This window comes from Myotis daubentonii, chromosome 5 (assembly GCF_963259705.1).
Source record: "Myotis daubentonii chromosome 5, mMyoDau2.1, whole genome shotgun sequence".
In the NCBI taxonomy this organism is placed as follows: Eukaryota; Metazoa; Chordata; class Mammalia; order Chiroptera; family Vespertilionidae; genus Myotis; species Myotis daubentonii.
This window is the reverse complement of record NC_081844.1, coordinates 27,314,573-27,331,317: the sequence shown is the minus strand read 5'-3', so window position 1 is coordinate 27,331,317 and position 16,745 is coordinate 27,314,573. Positions and strand designations below refer to the sequence as shown.

General features: G+C 51.7%; 1 protein-coding gene across 4 annotated transcripts in view; it reads left to right on the top strand.

The window, feature by feature from the left end:
- SLC44A2 (solute carrier family 44 member 2) overlaps window positions 1-8,484 on the top strand; it is a 28,235-nt gene extending 19,751 nt beyond the window's left edge. For 2 of the 4 annotated variants that reach the window (XM_059696801.1, XM_059696800.1), the window contains exons 8-23: window positions 8-131; window positions 248-331; window positions 425-537; window positions 2,238-2,369; window positions 2,465-2,564; window positions 2,642-2,734; window positions 2,910-2,997; window positions 3,581-3,843; window positions 3,935-4,029; window positions 4,525-4,628; window positions 4,731-4,804; window positions 4,900-4,970; window positions 5,125-5,213; window positions 6,352-6,436; window positions 6,843-6,960; window positions 7,220-8,484. In XM_059696801.1, the coding sequence (XP_059552784.1) occupies window positions 8-131; window positions 248-331; window positions 425-537; window positions 2,238-2,369; window positions 2,465-2,564; window positions 2,642-2,734; window positions 2,910-2,997; window positions 3,581-3,843; window positions 3,935-4,029; window positions 4,525-4,628; window positions 4,731-4,804; window positions 4,900-4,970; window positions 5,125-5,213; window positions 6,352-6,436; window positions 6,843-6,960; window positions 7,220-7,241 (1,655 nt within the window). In that variant the 3' untranslated portion in view covers window positions 7,242-8,484. Of the gene's footprint in view, window positions 1-7; window positions 132-247; window positions 332-424; window positions 538-2,237; window positions 2,370-2,464; window positions 2,565-2,641; window positions 2,735-2,909; window positions 2,998-3,580; window positions 3,844-3,934; window positions 4,030-4,524; window positions 4,629-4,730; window positions 4,805-4,899; window positions 4,971-5,124; window positions 5,214-6,351; window positions 6,437-6,842; window positions 6,965-7,219 lie in introns of those variants that run through there. The other 2 variants (XM_059696803.1, XM_059696802.1) reach the window with 2 other exon arrangements.
- The last annotated feature ends 8,261 nt before the right edge of the window (window positions 8,485-16,745 follow it).

The following is a 16,745-nucleotide window of genomic DNA, read 5'->3' as shown; positions in this document are numbered from 1 at the left end:
CATGCAGTGGCCCAACGATGCTTTCCAGCCATCCACGCCCATAAGGGGGTCCTCATGGTGGGCAACGCGACGACCTATGAGGATGGGGACGGCGTCCGGAAAAACATCACTGAGCTGGTGGAGGGCGCTAAGTGAGGACCGCAGCCCACCACGCTGGCGTCGCGCTTTCCTGGGTGGGACAGAGCATCCCGTGGGGCTGGCCCCATCAGGGAGGGGTCTGACGCCACCCTCGTATGCCTTCCCCCAGGAAGGCCAATGGGGTCCTGGAGGCTCGGCAGCTGGCCATGCGGATATTTGAGGATTACACTGTCTCCTGGTACTGGATTGTCATGTAAGAGGGGAGGAACGGCGGCCTTTTCTGGGCTGGGCCGTCTGAGGCTGGTGAGAGGGTGGGGACCGCTCATGCCCCTGTTTTGTCCCTCAGAGGCCTGGTCATCGCCATGGCGATGAGCCTCCTGTTCATCGTGCTGCTCCGCTTCCTGGCTGGCATCATGGTCTGGGTGATGATCGTCATGGTGATTCTAGTACTGGGCTACGGTATGTCTCCCCCTCCCTTCCCACTCCCCTCCTCAGAGTCCGCCAAATGCTCATGCCCTTTGACCTGGCACTGCCGCATTGAGCATCTTCTAAGCCAGCGGTTCTCAACCTGTGGGTCGCGACCCCTTCGGCGGTCGAACGACCCTTTCACAGGGGTCGCCTAAGACCATCCTGCATATCAGATATTTACATGGCGATTCATAACAGCAGCAACATGACAGTTAGGAAGTAGCAACAGAAATAATTTTATGGTTGGGTCCCAACATGAGGAGCTGTATTTAAAGGGCCAGAAGGTTGAGAACCACTGTTCTAAGCCATCAGATGTCCTCTACCTTGTCCTCCACCTATGGGCTAAATCGTAGTCTTCAAAACTGGGGCCCACATCTGTATTTTATGACACCAAAAGGCATTCGCAAGTAGACTACTTAGGACAGTGGCTAATGATACATGCTCTGGCACCAGAAAGCTGGGGGTTCAAATGCCGGTTTTGCCAACTCCTCACTCTCTGACCTTGGGCAAGTGACTCAACCGCCCTGTGCCTCAATTTCTTCTTCTATAAAATGGGGATAATTAATATTTGCTAGTTAGGAGGCTTAACGAGAAGAAGGTAGTATGCGGAGGAAATGGAGAGAGCTGAGACCGAAGGAACCAACAGGCCAAGCTCAAAACCCAGTGCTTTCTATTCTGATTATTCTTTTTTATAGAGGCTTTAGAAAAAAGTTTTCATTGATTTTAGAGAGAGAGAGAAACATTGATGTGAGAGAGAAACATGGATTGGTTGCCTCCCTTACGTTCTGGGACTGAACCCACTACCTGGGCATGTGCCCTGACCAGGAACCAACTGGCAACTCTTTTTTGGTGTATGGGACGATGCTCAACCAACTGAACCTCACTGGGCAGGGCCTATTTATTCATTTAAACTTTCCATTTGGAAAGATGGCCTGATATGCAACCCAATCTGAGGGCACAGATATTAAAATATTCATGTTAATAGTAGTTTCTTTCTGGATGCTGGCATTTTAGGCAACTAAACTTTTTTTTTTTTTTTTTACTTTATCTGTATTTTACAATTTTCTGCTACCAAGAGCTAAGAGGAATGCTGAAAATTCCTAATGCTACCCCACTGGACATTAACACCCATGTCCTCCCTTACTACCCATGAATCACTGTTACAGAGTTGCAAGGGGTTCAGGAAAGCCTCAGACCATACAGCACCCTGACACCTATTCATTCATTCATTCATTCATTCATTAAACATGTACTGAGTATCTATTGTATCCTAGGCAGTTTTCTTGGTGCTGGGATTATAGCATTGAATAAAACAGGACAAATCTTTGCTCCTGTGGAGTTATATTCCTGGAGGTATGGAGCAGATGGACAAGAAAACAAAACAAAACACAGATAACCCTCTAGGGCATCAAAGCAGAGCAGGGGGATAAGAAGTTGGAGTGTGAGAGGGTAAGATTCTAGAAAGGGGAAAGGTTTCTGGAAGGTCTCAGCAGAAGGCGACATTTCAGCACAGGAGGATACGAAGGATCTGTTGGGGAGAGAATGTATCAGAAGAGGGAAGAGCTAGTGCAAAAGCTCAGAGACGGGAGCAAGCAATGGCAGCCCCTCTCAGCCTCCATTTTTGCTTCTGCTAAACTGGGGCGGTGGCACCCGCTTTGCTCCATTGGTGGCACGGCGACCCCTCTGTGCAGGTATATTTCACTGCTACATGGAGTACGCCCGACTGCGTGGTGAAGCCGGCTCCGACATCTCCCTGGTGGATCTCGGCTTTCAGACAGACCTCCGCGTGTACCTGCACTTGAGGCAGACCTGGATGGCTTTCAGTGAGTCCAACCCCGCATTCCTGCCCCCAGCTGGGCACGGGAGGGAGTGGGAGCCTAGGCAGCTGGCAGACGTGGCCACCCTCTGCCCCCGACAGTGATCATTCTGAGCATACTTGAGGTTATCATCATCTTGCTGCTCATCTTTCTACGGAAGAGAATTCTCATCGCCATTGCCCTCATCAAAGAAGCCAGCAGGTGGGTGTGAGGGGGTCAGGCTTGGGTGGTGCCAGGGCTGCTCGGTCCCTCATGCCCATATCTCTGCTCCCCTCCAGGGCTGTGGGATATGTGATGTGCTCCCTGCTGTACCCACTGGTCACCTTCTTCCTGCTGTGCCTTTGCATCGCCTACTGGGCCAGCACTGCCGTGTATCCACTGTCAGGCCCCAATTTCTGACCCCGGGCATGGCTAAAGACCACACTTGCCTGGAAGTGACCTGCAGCTTGGGGGCAGGCCCAAAACTTGGTGGGGGAAAAGACGCTTTCTCACAAGCCCCTGGGGTCCCTCATCTCAGACCTCAGAGATTCCTTAACGAGCTCCCAGCTTCCTGTCCACTTCCAACGAAGCTATTTATAAAATCTTCGGGGATGTCAACACCTGCCCAGTTAATGGGAAAACCTGCAGCCCTGAGGTGGGTATCCAGAGGGGGGAGTTGGGGGGTGGGGGTGGGGTGGGGGGGAGCTATTTCCCCAGCAGCCCATCAAGGATCTGAAACCTCGCATTCCAACTTTGGGACCATTCAACAAACAATTGGTGCCTGCCGTCTGCCCTGTGCTGGATATGGGGGTACGGCGGGGAAGAGATCCAACTTGGCAGCTCCCATACCCCTGTCTTAACCCAGTGATGGCCAGTTCCTGCTTCTAGAACTCCTTCTTTGCCTTCCACAAGCCCCTATCCTGACCCCAGCGATCCTTATGCTGATCTCTGCCACTCCCGTCCTGTCCATGTGGCCACTCCACTGACACGGGACCCCACCCTGACCCCCCAGATAGCCTAGGCTACCTCACTGACACCCACTGAGTTTGTTCCATGATCCCGAGTCTTGCTTCTAGAACCCCTTATACAAGTCCCAGTCCTGAACCCCCAGCCCCTTAACTCTGATCCCCGTGACTCCTGTCCCACCCTATGGTATAGCTGACCCAGACCTGATGCCCAGAGCCCACTCTGAGCCCCGGGTCCCTATGTTGTGACTGGGCTCTGCATCTCTCCCACAGACCTTCCCCTCCTCCAACGAGTCCCGCCTATGCCCTGGAGCCCACTGCCAGTTCGCCTTCTATGGTGGTGAGTCAGCTTACCACCGGGCCCTGCTGGGCCTACAGATCTTCAATGCCTTCATGTTCTTCTGGCTGGCCAACTTCGTGCTGGCTCTGGGCCAGGTCACGCTGGCTGGGGCCTTTGCCTCTTACTACTGGGCCCTGCACAAGCCAGATGACCTGCCTGCCTTCCCGCTCTTCTCCTCCTTCAGCCGGGCACTCAGGTGGGACCCCAGATGGGCTGGGGGTGGGGGTGGGGGTGAGATGGGGTGGAGGAAGCCTGGCCCAGCCACTGACTATGCCCTTGGCCTGCAGGTACCACACGGGCTCCCTGGCCTTTGGTGCCCTCATTCTGGCCATCGTGCAGATCATCCGCGTGATGCTGGAGTACCTGGACCAGCGCCTGAAAGGTGAGGCCCGTGTGCTGTGGGCTTTGGCCTTAAACTGGGGAGGCAGAACTGGGGGAAGTCAGAGTGGGTTCTTGCTTGAGGGCAAGGCTTGTGTGGGATAGTGATTGGTTTCTGACTCTGGGCAGGTAGAGCTGAAAGACGTGGGTGATTGGTTCCTGCCATGGAGGGGATGGGTTGTACCATGGAAGCCTACAGGGATTGGTGTCTGTGGGAGGCGGGGCCCGAGCAGTGGTATGGGTTGTGATTGGTTCCTGTCTTGGAGGCTGGGCTGAAAAGCTTCAAGATTGGGTCCCTCATTGGGGGCATGCCCTCCAAGGGTCCTGGCTGGAGGCTCTCCTCTCTTTCTCTCTTTGAGAAGGTGGGCTCTGGGAGTCCTGCACTGTGCAGGGGTGTGTACTGGTAATGAGGAGGTGTGTGTCGAGGGCGGGAGGGGGTGTGCAGGGGGGTGATGGTGGTGGTGTTCCCTCACCCTCACATCCCTCCATTTTCTCCCAGCTGCCGACAACAAGTTTGCCAAGTTCCTCATGACCTGTCTCAAATGCTGCTTCTGGTGCCTGGAGAAGTTCATCAGATTCCTCAATAGGAATGCCTACATCATGGTCAGTGGCCTGGGACCCATAACCAACCCACCAGCTCTTCCTGGAAGGGAGGGGCCCTCGTTCCCACCGGGCGCCCTGATCCTTCCCTTCTGCTCCCTCCAGATCGCCATCTATGGTACCAACTTCTGCACCTCAGCCAAGAACGCCTTCTTCCTGCTGATGAGAAACATCATCAGGTCTGAGAAAACACCATCTTCTCACCACCTCCCCCCCCCCCCTCCCCCCAGCCCCTGAGCCAACATTCACACCTGCTCCTCACTCTCCCTTGCAGAGTGGCTGTCCTGGACAAAGTTACTGACTTCCTCTTCCTGTTGGGCAAACTTCTGATTGTGGGTAGTGTGGGTGAGTGCTGCTCACCCAGCCTGTCCGGCGAGGAAGCCCATTGGGCTGTGGGGTCCCCATGTCTTCTTCTGTGGTGGGTTGGGCCTTCTCTGGGCAGGGGGCTACTTCCCTTAGCCAAAACCCTCAACCATCTCGGTTTTCTCCCCGTGTCCAGGGATCCTGGCTTTCTTCTTCTTCACCCACCGTATTAGGATCATTCAGGACACAGCACCGCCCCTCAATTATTACTGGGTCCCTATACTGGTATGGAACTTTGGGGATGGGTGGGTGTCGGGGGAGGAGGAGGAGTTGGGGCTCACCCGGCCCCCTGTGCCTGGACAGATAGGGTGGGGGTCAGAAGTAGGGGATTGGTTATTTATTCCCACAAACATGAAGCACCTGCTATGGACCAGCCACAGAGGGAGGAAGGGCGTCCCTCTAGAGAACTGCAGTTTAGAGGCAAATAGACATTAATCAATAAATCAATCATGATGTGGGTGGCTACGAGATTGCAGACTGGCACGTGCCCCAGGGCAGAATTCTAGGGACCTTTTGGAGCCTGCGGTGCAAGTCTGGGAGTCCAGGCAGTTTCACGAGGAAGTGATGTCAGATCTAAAATCTGAAGGACGTGCAGGCAACAACCAGGCACAGGGAACAAGGGCAGAGCCTCTGAGGTGGGACCATTCCAGAGCAGTGAGGAAACCAGTGTAACTGGTGTGGAGGAAGTGAAGAGGAAGATAAGGCCAGGGAGGGAACAGGTGCTGGAGGGCTTAGGTCATCACAAACTCTAGGTGCAGGCCTTGGAGCCCCATGACCTAGATTTTTATTTTAGTCCTCTTTGCTGGTTCTACGATGTGTAACTTTGGGCAAGTTATTTAATCTCTCTACGGTCCACTCATGTCAGTCAATAAATGTTTATCAGGTACCTACCAAGGCCTTGTGAGTCACCAAATTGCTGGGGATATTGCAGTAATCGGGACAGGCACAGTCTGGTGGAGATGTGGGCATTAAACCTGTACTGCCCTAAACATGCATAAAATTGCAGCTAGATGAAGATCTCCGAGGAGGGGTGCTCAGTACTAGGAGAGCATAAGACAGGGGGTCTAGATGTCAGAGGCAACTCCTTGGAGGAGGTGTTACCTAAGGAATTGATGTTTGAGCAGAATAATGAGGAAGCATAATACACTAGACTAAGTCAGGGCAATAGCATGTGCAAAGGCCCTGGGGTCAAAGAGAGCAAAAAATGGGCTCTGCCCACAGAGTTGAGGGGTTAGGTTATTTTTATCCTAAGACGGGCTGACAGCATAGGAGTGACGGTGATCCCTGCCTGGGAGGGACAGGGTGGGTGGGAGTTGCCCTGGGCAGGAGTTGGGATGGAAACAGCTCCTGTCCCCTCACCCAGACTGTGATCATCGGCTCCTACATGATCGCCCATGGCTTCTTCAGCGTCTACGGCATGTGTGTGGACACACTGTTCCTCTGCTTCTGTGAGTGACCCCTCAGCCCGACTCTTGCTGGGCCCTGACTCCCTTCTCCCCTGTGGGCAGAACCCCTTCCCGTGGGGCTACACATTCACCTGCCACATGCCCCCAGCTTCCCAGGGGCTGGCTGTCCCTCACCCGGGCCCTGGCATGCCCTCTCAGCTTCCTCCCTGCGCACAGAGCTGCTGCAGCTGGGACGCCCTGCCCTGGGCCCTTGGTTTCCGAGTTTTCAGCTTTGTTTGGGGGGTATCTGTGGCTGCCACTAACTCTGGTCTCAATCTGTCTGTTTTTGTTCTCTCTTTTCTCTTCCTCTCTTCCACGCCTGCTGGCTTCCCTGTTCTTCCCTGCCTCCCTTTTTCCCTCCCCTTCCTGACCACCCCATTTCCCCTGCCGGTTCCTGGGGGGAGCCCAGGTGAGGACCTGGAAAGGAATGACGGCTCTCAGGAGCGACCCTACTTCATGTCGCCTGAGCTGAGAGACATCCTGTTGAAGGGGAGTGCGGAGGAGGGGAAGCAGGCAGAAGTCGAGGAGTAGGAGGAGTAGAGAAGGAGGGAGGCCAGCCTCCTCGTTTCCTCCCTGTAGCCGGGGGTGCATGCGGGGCTTCCTTGCCTGGGCGTGGGGGAACGTGTGTGTCCCATTCCCGAGCCCACTGTAGCTCCCCCTCTCCAGTGCCCGTGTGTCTTGCTTCCTAACCCTCTGAGGCTTCTGTGGCCCCTGCCCGCCCTGCCCCCCGAGGCCCCTGCCTGTGAGCTCCCCTCATGCCACCTGCTCTGGGGTCTCTCTCTGCAGTGGAGGACCTAGAGAGGAATGATGGCTCGGCCGAGAGGCCTTACTTCATGTCTTCCAATCTCAAGAAGCTTTTGAACAAGACCAACAAGAAGCCGGCAGAATCTTAAAGGCCCCACCTCCCTGCAAGGTCTCACGCTGGGTGCTCGGCAGCTGGGTCAGAACCCCCAGCCCCTGGGGCTGACCGGAAGTCCTGTCACTGCCACACACCCCCCATCATCCAATGGGGACCCGGAAGATTTGTGGCATCTCCTCCCTATGCCAAGGGGCAGTCGGGGCCCCCCCCCAAGACTGCGCAACGAACCGCTCCAGCCCTCACTGGCCGGGATGGGAAGGAGTCCCGTGAGGGCTCTTGATGTGTCTGGCCTGCGATGGGGCCCAGCGTCTGTGGGCTGCCTCCCGCTTCCTGTTCCCTCTTATGGCGGGACGGTGTTTGTGTCTGCGGGAGCCATGGCCACAGTCAGCTCCAGCTCCTGAAGGCCCTCCTTCACACGCATCTGCGCAAGCCAGGACGGAGCCCCCTCTCCAGAGCTGAACAGCTGGCACGCAGGCTGCCACATGTGTTTCTTTACTATTTTTTTTTTTAACCTGGCTATGCATTAAAGGGTCTATTAGTTTTTTTCTGTCTCGACAGCTGAAATGGGGCCGCTGAGGAGTGCCTTCTGTTATCTGGTATGGCTGCAGCGGGGTGTGTATTCGTGCCCAGGGCGGTGTCTCCTGGCATGGGGGCAGCAGGGCACCCTGGTGGTTGATGGGAGATGAGGGAGTGAGACTATTCTGGGAGGCTGCTTGGAGCAGGAGGGAGGAGACCACTGATAGCTGCCTGATGGGAACCGGCTGGCTGGCGGGCGGGCGAAGCTGGGCTGAGTTTCTTCCCTTCCTCTGCCAGTGATGGACACAGCTCTCTTTGTAAGAGAGAAAAGAAACTGAATCCACCCAAGGGACAATTTCAGGGGAAGGGGTGCAAGGCAAATGCTGCCTGCACGCCGGACCTCCCTGCCCCGTCACCTCATCTTGAGGATCCTTTTGCCAAATTGGTTGAACTCAGGACCTGGTTTCCTGGTTTCCTCTCCGCCATATCCTAAGGCCCTGACTTCATGTCTTTGTTCATCAGCACAGTCCCAGGATCCCCGAGAGGGAGAGATTCCCGCCTGGGGTCTCCATGTCCTGCGCCTGTTGCCAGTCCTCCCTCCTCCTTTCCTGTTCTGTCCACACATCCCTGCGTGTAACTGCATTCCAACCACTAATAAAGTGCCTATTGTAACAGAGCCCAAGCCTGGAGTGTTTGTGGGGGCCGCGGGAGGCTGGTAAGAAGAACCCCAGCTGGTAGAGCCCTGGAATTCTCTGAGCTGGGGTGACTGTGTCCAGGGAAAGGGGGCCAGGAAGCCCTGTCTGCTGGCCCCCCGTCTCCGCCTGGATTCCACCCTGCAAGCAGCTCAGGTTTCTCCTGAACAAATGTCCCTTATTAGGTTCTGGTGCCTGGACTCCAGAAGGCGGCCACGGGCTGTTCACCTCCCACCCCTGCCCCGCTATCCACTTCCCGCCTCCCCCTCTTCGGTCACATGGCCTGGACTTGTCCCAAGGCCTGCTTTGTCCCCTGGCCCAGGCACCTCAGGTGCCACCGTTTAGCTCATTTGGATCTGGAAAGTGGCACCCTGCCAGGCTGCCTGGAAGCTCGCCGCTGCCCCCTGCTGCCAGCTGTCACCACCTCTAAGCCAAGTGCCCCACCATGTTAACTGCCTTTCTTACTAGTATATGCCTTTGCCTGGAATTTTTTCTTAAGCAGCCACCATTTTTTAATTTTTTTAGTACTTCCTATTTGCATACCATACCTTGCTTCTATTGCTCTCCCCTTAGTAAGTTTATTAAGGCCAAGAGGTTGCCTAGCCAGCAGGAACGGGGCCAGGCTTCCTTGGCCCTAAAGCCCACACCCGCTAACCTGTACTAAGGTTCTCTGGGTTCCTTGTTCACCTCCAGCTTCAAGTATTTTTCACTTTACCGCAGCTCCTGTTAGCCTCACCTCCAGAATATTTCCTAAACATGCCCACTTCTCCCCATATCTCAGCCCTCATTATCACTCACCTGGACCATACAGTTCCTCGTGCTGGTCCCCAGCTCCTGCCATCATGTTCCCCCAACAGGTGCAGAAGGGGACCTGTGAACAACTGAATGAGTTCACACCTCTGCTCAAGAGCCATCCAGGGCTCCCACCTTATTCAGAGTACAAGCCAAAGGTCTCACTGCAGCCCATAGGCCCTGCCCCACCTGCCCCATCACCTTCCTCTTGCTGGTTCATCCAGCTACTCTGGCCCCAGGGCTTGTGCCTGAAATGCTCTCCCCCTGGTTTTTTGCATGGTTAGCTCCTCATCCTTCCACTTTCAGCTTAGGGGTCACCTCCTCCAGGGAGCCTTCCCTGCTCACCTAAAGTTGGTCTCTCTTGGTGACAACCACATCAACCTGTTTTGCGGGAAGCCATCCACTGCCGATACTATCATGAGAGTGCACCAAGGAACAAGGAAGGCCAATGGGCCTTGGGCATTAGCAGGGCTAATGCCAAGCGCCATTGTTCTGTTGACTTAGTGGTGGCTCGAAGCAATTTCCTGACCTAATAGCCTCAAAGTAAATGTTTACTGAACCTCACTGATCTTTACTGATCTTTACTGACCTTAGAGACGGTCTGCCTGCTACCTGTTTGCTGTGCTTTACTGAGGACAAGACGCGTATCTAAAATTGAATAAATAGAGGACAAGGCCAGGTTTCGGTGTGCCTCTCCAAGAGAGAGGTCTCCACCTGGCCCCCGTGCCTTCTAAATTCATATTTCTTGTCTAATGTTTTCATTTGTGCGTCGGCCCCTCCTTCAGACCCTGAACCCTAGCCGTGAAGGTCGCGGCATTGTTTATTCCCTTCATGGCACTGGTCACACTCTGCAATTATTTATTTGTGTTTTTACTTTCTACATATCAACCTTCTCGCCCAGAATGTCAGCTCAGAGGGAACCCAGGTTGTGCCTCTTCTTCTTCTTTTTTAAATATATTTTTATTGAGTTCAGAGAGTAATGGAGAGGAAGAGAGAGAAACATCAATGATGAGAGAGAATCATTGATCGGCTGCTTCCTGCACACTCCCCACTGGGGATCACGCCTGCAACCCAGGCATGTGCCCTGACCGGGAATCGAACCCAGGACCCTTCAGTCCCCAGGCTGACGCTCTATCCACTGAGCCAAACCGGCTAGGGCTCGTGCCTCTCCTTTACCACCTTATCCCAGGGCAGGATAGAGTGCCTGGTACAACTGAATGAATGTAAAGAGCTTACTTTACTTAGCATAGCACGTGCCCCAGGGGAAGGTGCAGGGTATTAGTGACTGCTGTTAGCATTTAAGTTCCCTGTCTTTTATGCATGCTCACAGCCCTCTGGCTGCTGTGTGCAAAGACTGTCTGATAGAAAACAGAGCACTGAGACCAATTAGGAGGCTACTGCACTAGTTCAGGCACACGCTGATAATGGGCTGGATGCAGGTAGTCTTGGTGAAGGTGATGAAAAGCGTGCCAGTTTTGTTTTGTTTTGTTTTTGTTTTTTGTTTTTTTTTTAGATTTTATTGATTTTTTACAGAGAGAAAGGGAGAGAGATAGAGAGTTAGAAACATCGATCAGCTGCCTCCTGCACATCTACTGGGGATGTGCCCGAAACCCAGTTACATGCCCTTGACCAGAATCGAACCTGGGACCTTTCAGTCCGCAGGCCGACGCTCTATCCACTGAGCCAAACCGGTTTCGGCAGCGTGCCAGTTTTGGATGTCATTTGAAGATGGAGCTGACCTGCTTGGTCATATGTGACATGTGAGAGAAAAAGAGGAGCCAAAGAAACAAGAGTAAGCAGAGCTGTTGGGGAGCAAGCTCAGGCAGAATCCTGCAGAGGGCGCCCGCTGCCTGACCCTGCAGGGAGCTCTGGAGGATGTTATATTTTCGAGTTGTCCTATATTGGTAAGTCCTTGACTGAAGGTCACCCAAGGGGAACATTTAAGCTCCCGGGCACTTCTGATCCTCTGAATGTGTAGCAAACAGCCCAGAGCCCAGGGTAGTTCTCCCCCAGGGTAGTGCTCCCAGAGTTACAGGTGCAGGCCATCAGACAAAAGCACACAAAACCCTGGCAATGATGCAAAGAAACAGTAAGACAGATGCAAAGGGATCCGGGCAGGACGGTGTTCTGTACAGGGAGGTTGGTTTTGGACCCGCCGAATGGAACACTTCCAAGAGAAGTTGTCACACAAATTCAGGGCGGGCTCCCAGGCTGGAGGCATGCCACCAGGAATGCTCAGTGTTTTGAAGGTCTTTCAAGTCATCTGGCTTCCTGGGGTCACCTGGGAAGTGAGTGTAGACCAAGCATGTCAAACTCAAAGGCTAACACGGGCCAAATAAACAAGGTGTAAGTGTATGTGGGCCGCAAGAAAACAAAAGCTTCAATTTTCATAGAAATGTAGGTTTATTTCGGTAGAGACATGCTGAATACAAAGGGCTGAGGTAAATGAGTCATCGTTAACATAAAATAATAGAACATTTTAATGAAAATTAATATTTTTGCTTGAACATTAACTTACCAGACACTGAATAACTGCATAAATTAATAAGCGTAACACAAATAAACCTATTTTTCTTGTGCTCCGAAAGTGAAATATTTCTGTTGCGCACAACAGACAAGTCAGTACAAGACAAATGATGTGGCAACCGGCTGCTAAAATATTCGCTGCATGTAAGGTACGTAAGGGAAATGAATGCAACATGATTATAGTAATCAGTCACTAGCGAACATTGTAGTTCATTATTCATAATTATGTATAGCCCTAGCTGGTTTGGCTCAGTGGATAGAGCAGTGATGGCGAACCTTTTGAGCTCGGCGTGTCAGCATTTTGAAAAACCCTAACTGAACTCTGGTGCCGTGTCACATGTAGAAATTTTTTGATATTTGCAACCATAGTAAAACAAAGACTTATATTTTTGATATTTATTTTATATATTTAAATGCCATTTAACAAAGAAAAATCAACCAAAAAAATGAGTTCGCGTGTCACCTCTGACACGCGTGTCACAGTTCGCCATCACTGGGATAGAGCATCAGCCTGGGGACTGAAGGGTCCTAGGTTTGATTCCGGCCAAGGGCACCTGCCTGGGTTGTGGGCTTGATCCCCAGTAGGGGATCAATGATTCCCTCTTATCATTGATGTTTCTATCTCTCTATCCCTCTCCCTTCCTTTCTAAAATCAATAAAAATATATTTAAAAAATAATTATGCATAACAGGATGTTGTAAAAATTAAGTTACAAAATTTTAATTAAAATGTTTCTTACGTTATATTGGCTGGGCCGCAAAAATATTCGTTGTGGGCCGCATGCAGCCCGCGGGCCGCGAGTTTGACATGCTTGGTGTAGACAGAGGTGAAGTCTGAGCCCTGGGGAGAGGAGAAGAAAAAGTGGATGCAGGGGAGAACCAGAGAGGGGCCTCTGGGGCTAAGTGGAAGGTAGGGAATCTGGGCACAAGTGCTCCTGGCTATGGTGGCAGAATAATATGCTCACAGGGACTGTATTCTTGGGAAATAAGAAGCAAGGCCATCAGCTGAGTGTGGAGTGTAGGGAGATATTGGAAGCTGTGAGAAGGAAGTACGAGAAGTCATCCCGTTGCATGGGAAAGCACCACATAAACGAGGAATGTTAGGGAGGTTGTGGGGGGGGGTCTTTCTTTCCCCACCCCCCAACTTTCAAGGTGAGAGGTGCAGGCAAAGAGTTGGATTTAGCTGGGATGACAGACGTGCAGACACTTGAAGGTGTGTGCAAGGGAGGGGTGCAGGGCGGATCCGATCCCTTCACTGCCCCAAATCCTCCCACAGCTCTCCGTGCGCTCGGAGTGGAAGCCACTGTCCGCATGGGGGTCCACAGGGCTCTGCCAGGACCATCTGCTGTCTCCTGAATGTCCTTCCCCCCGCCTCCCTCACTTGCCCCCTCCAGCCCCTGGATCCTCCCTGCTGCTGCTTCTATAAGCACAGTTCACCTCTGGGACTTTGCACTGCCCGTTTTCTCTGCCTGGAAGGCTCTTCTCCCAGTAATCTGCTTGCCCTCCATCCCTCAGCTCCCCATAGGGATTTTCCTGTGCGCTGTCTGACTTAGAATTGCACCTACCCCAGCCCAGCACCACCACCCCCCCCATTTTTGTCCGTTGCTCTTGCCTCAAGGGGACATATGATGATGTACTTCGATTATTGTGTATTGCCTGCCCGCCCCCTCCCCCCAGGTCAGCTCCATAATGGTTTCTTCACTGTGTCGCCCGACAGCTGCCCTCCTGGATGGTCTGTGAGTTACCAACAGTCTTTACCCAAGATCTTTTCCGCTTGGATTGGCCAGCATTCATTTCTGTGGTTTGCAACTCTGAGAGGTACAGACCCAGAGTGACCCAGGATGAGGCCAGCGGGAGGCATGCAGGCACAGGTGTGCCAACCAGTTACAGGCTGGCCAAATACCCAACGTGGCCCAGAAAACCAACAGACACAGAAAAGGCCATGCTGCCCTAACCGGTTTGGCTCAGTGGATAGAGCGTCGGCCTGCGGACTGAAAGGTCCCAGGTTCGATTCTGGCCAAGGGCATGTACCTTGGTTGTGGGCACATCTCCAGTGGGGGGTGTGCAGGAGGCAGCTGATCGATGTTTCTCTCTCATCAATGTTTCTGACTCTCTATCCCTTCCTCTCTGTAAAAAATCAATAAAATATATATTATTTTTTTTAAAAAAAAAGGCCATGCTGTATGTTTCCAATCCTGTGACATTCTACTACAGGTAAAGCTAATCCTGGGGATGGAAGAAAAGGGCTGGGGATTGGCTAGGACAGGCAGGAAGGAACTTCCTGGGATGGGGACAATGTTCCTTATTTTGATTGGGGTGGTGTTTACACAGGTGTATACTATAAAAATATATGCCACGCTGTACACTTATGATTGCAGATTTTACACCTTAATTTTTTTAAAGTGGATTAAGGGCCCTTGCCGGTTTGGCTCAGTGGATAGAGCGTCGGCCTACGAAATGAAAAGTCTCAGGTTTGATTCTGGTCCAGGCCACATGCCCAGGTTGTGGGCTCGATCCCCTATGGGGGGCTTGCAGGAGGCAGCCCATCAATGATTCTTTCTCATCATTGATGTTTCTCTCTCTCTCTCTCTCTCCTTCTTCCTTCTTCTCTGAAATCAATAAAAATATATTTAAAAAAACCCACAAATGTATAATAAAAAAAAAGTGGATTAAGGGATGTGGGGAGTTCCCTTTGGCTCATCTGTCTGTGAGGCTGGACTGACCTGGGCATAGTGGGGCACAGGTGTGGGGGGAGACCCATGCATTCCCTCACCTGCTGTGGTGAGCGCTCTAAGCCAGACACTTCACATAGTAGATATACAGGAGTGAACGAGGACCTTGTTGCCCGGTCTCGTCAAGTTTACCATCTAACAAGGGAGACAGCAACTAAATATGTATCAGTGGTTCTCAACCTCTGGCCCTTTAAATACAGTTCCTCATGTTGTGACCCAACCGTAAAATTATTTTTGTTGCTACTTCATAACTGTCATGTTGCTACTGTTATGAATGGTCATGTAAATATCTGATATGCAGGATGGTCTTAGGCGACCCCTGTGAAAGGGTCGTTCGACCGCCAAAGGGGTCGCGATCCCCAGGTTGAGAACCGCTGTAGAGGTGATAATAAACACTTTGCAGGAAAATACAGCAGGGCAATGGATAGTGCCCTTTAAGAAATGATGATCGGGGCGGGAGAGTTGAGAGCTGAGAGAAGGAGGGAGCTCTGTATATGGAGGGAAGAGTGCTTCAGACAGAGGAAACAGCCAGGGCAAAGGCCCTGAGGTGAGGGGGTGCTGGACTGAACATTTGGAGTAAGGTGTTAAAGGACACATCAAGCTGTGTACCGTGGGCTTGCATCCTCCCGGGCCAGTGGCACCGGCAGAAAGAACTTCCAAGATGATCGGAGGCAAATTCTAGAGCTGCCTCTCCTTTGGCCCGTTTCAGCAAAATGTCATCTCCAACCAGTCACTGGACTAGGGGAGCCAGGGGGTTCTGATGGGCCAGACCCAGGGCGAAGGCAGGGGGGCAGGACAAAGTGGAGGACAGGTTGCTCCCCAAAGGCAAGTCTCAGTCCTCAGAATGAGGAGGACCAGCAGGCAAAAGTCACAGAGAGCTGCTCTGTGGGATGAGAGAGCAAGAACTAGGGCAGCAGTGAGAACCCTGGCAGGTGAAGATGACCATAAGGTGGTTTAGGCCCCACACATGGCCCAAAGCTAGCAACACTGTGTCTGACTATATGTGTATTTTTTTAAATATATATTTTATTGATTTTTCACAGAGAGGAAGGGAGAGAGATAGAGAGTCCGAAACATCGATGAGAGAGAAACATCGATCAGCTGCCTCCTGCACACCCACTACTGGGGATGTGCCCGCAACCCAGGCACATGCCCTTGACCGGAATCGAACCCGGGACCCCTCAGTCCACAGGCCGACGCTCTATCCACTGAGCCAAACCGGTTTTGGCATATATGTGTATTTTTTTCCCCACAACTCTCCACATCCTATAGCTCACATGAGGTGGCCACAACTTAGTTTCACTTTCACTCCATTTTTTTTTTATTTTAAAAATTGTTATAAAATACACATAAAAGCACCGTAACGATTTTTTCTTTTGTTGTTTTTTTCACCTTAACCATTTTTAAAAAATGATTTTATTCCAGAAACACCAATCAGAAAGGATATATGCATCCCTATGTTCATAGAAGCACAATTTACCATAGTGAAGTTCTGGAAACAGCCTAAGTGCCCATCAGCAGATGAATGGATTAGAAAACTGTGGTACATCTACACAATGGAATACTATGCAGCTGTGAAAAAGAAGGAATTCTTACCACTTGCAACAGCATGGATGGAACTGGAGAGCATTATGCTAAGTGAAATAAGCCAGTCAATGAAGGAAAAATACCACATGATCTCACTCATTTATGGATAATAAAGACCATTATAAACTGATGAACAAAAATAGATACAGAGGCAGAGCAGCATCGAACAGACTGTCAAACTACAGCGGGAAGGCTGGGGAGGGTTGGGGGGCAGAAGGGGGGATAAGAGATCAACCGAAGGACTTGTATGCATGCATATAAGCATAACCAATGGACACAAGATACTGGGGGGTAGGGGAGGCCAGGGGAATGTCAAGGGGGTGGGGAGACATATGTAAGACTCTTTGTAATACTTTAAGCAATAAAACAAAATTAAAAAAAAAAAGACGTTCATAGGTCGACAACACTCAACCACTAAGCCACACCAAGCAGGTGAAACCAATGGCTTTTTAATAAAGGCCAATGAATCTAAAAAAAAAAAAAAATGATTTTATTGATTTTTTTAGAGGGAGAGGGAGAGATAGAAACATCAATGATGAGATTCATTGATGGGCTGCCTACTGCCTGCCCCCTACTAGGGACCAAGCCCGAGAACAAGACCTGTGTCCT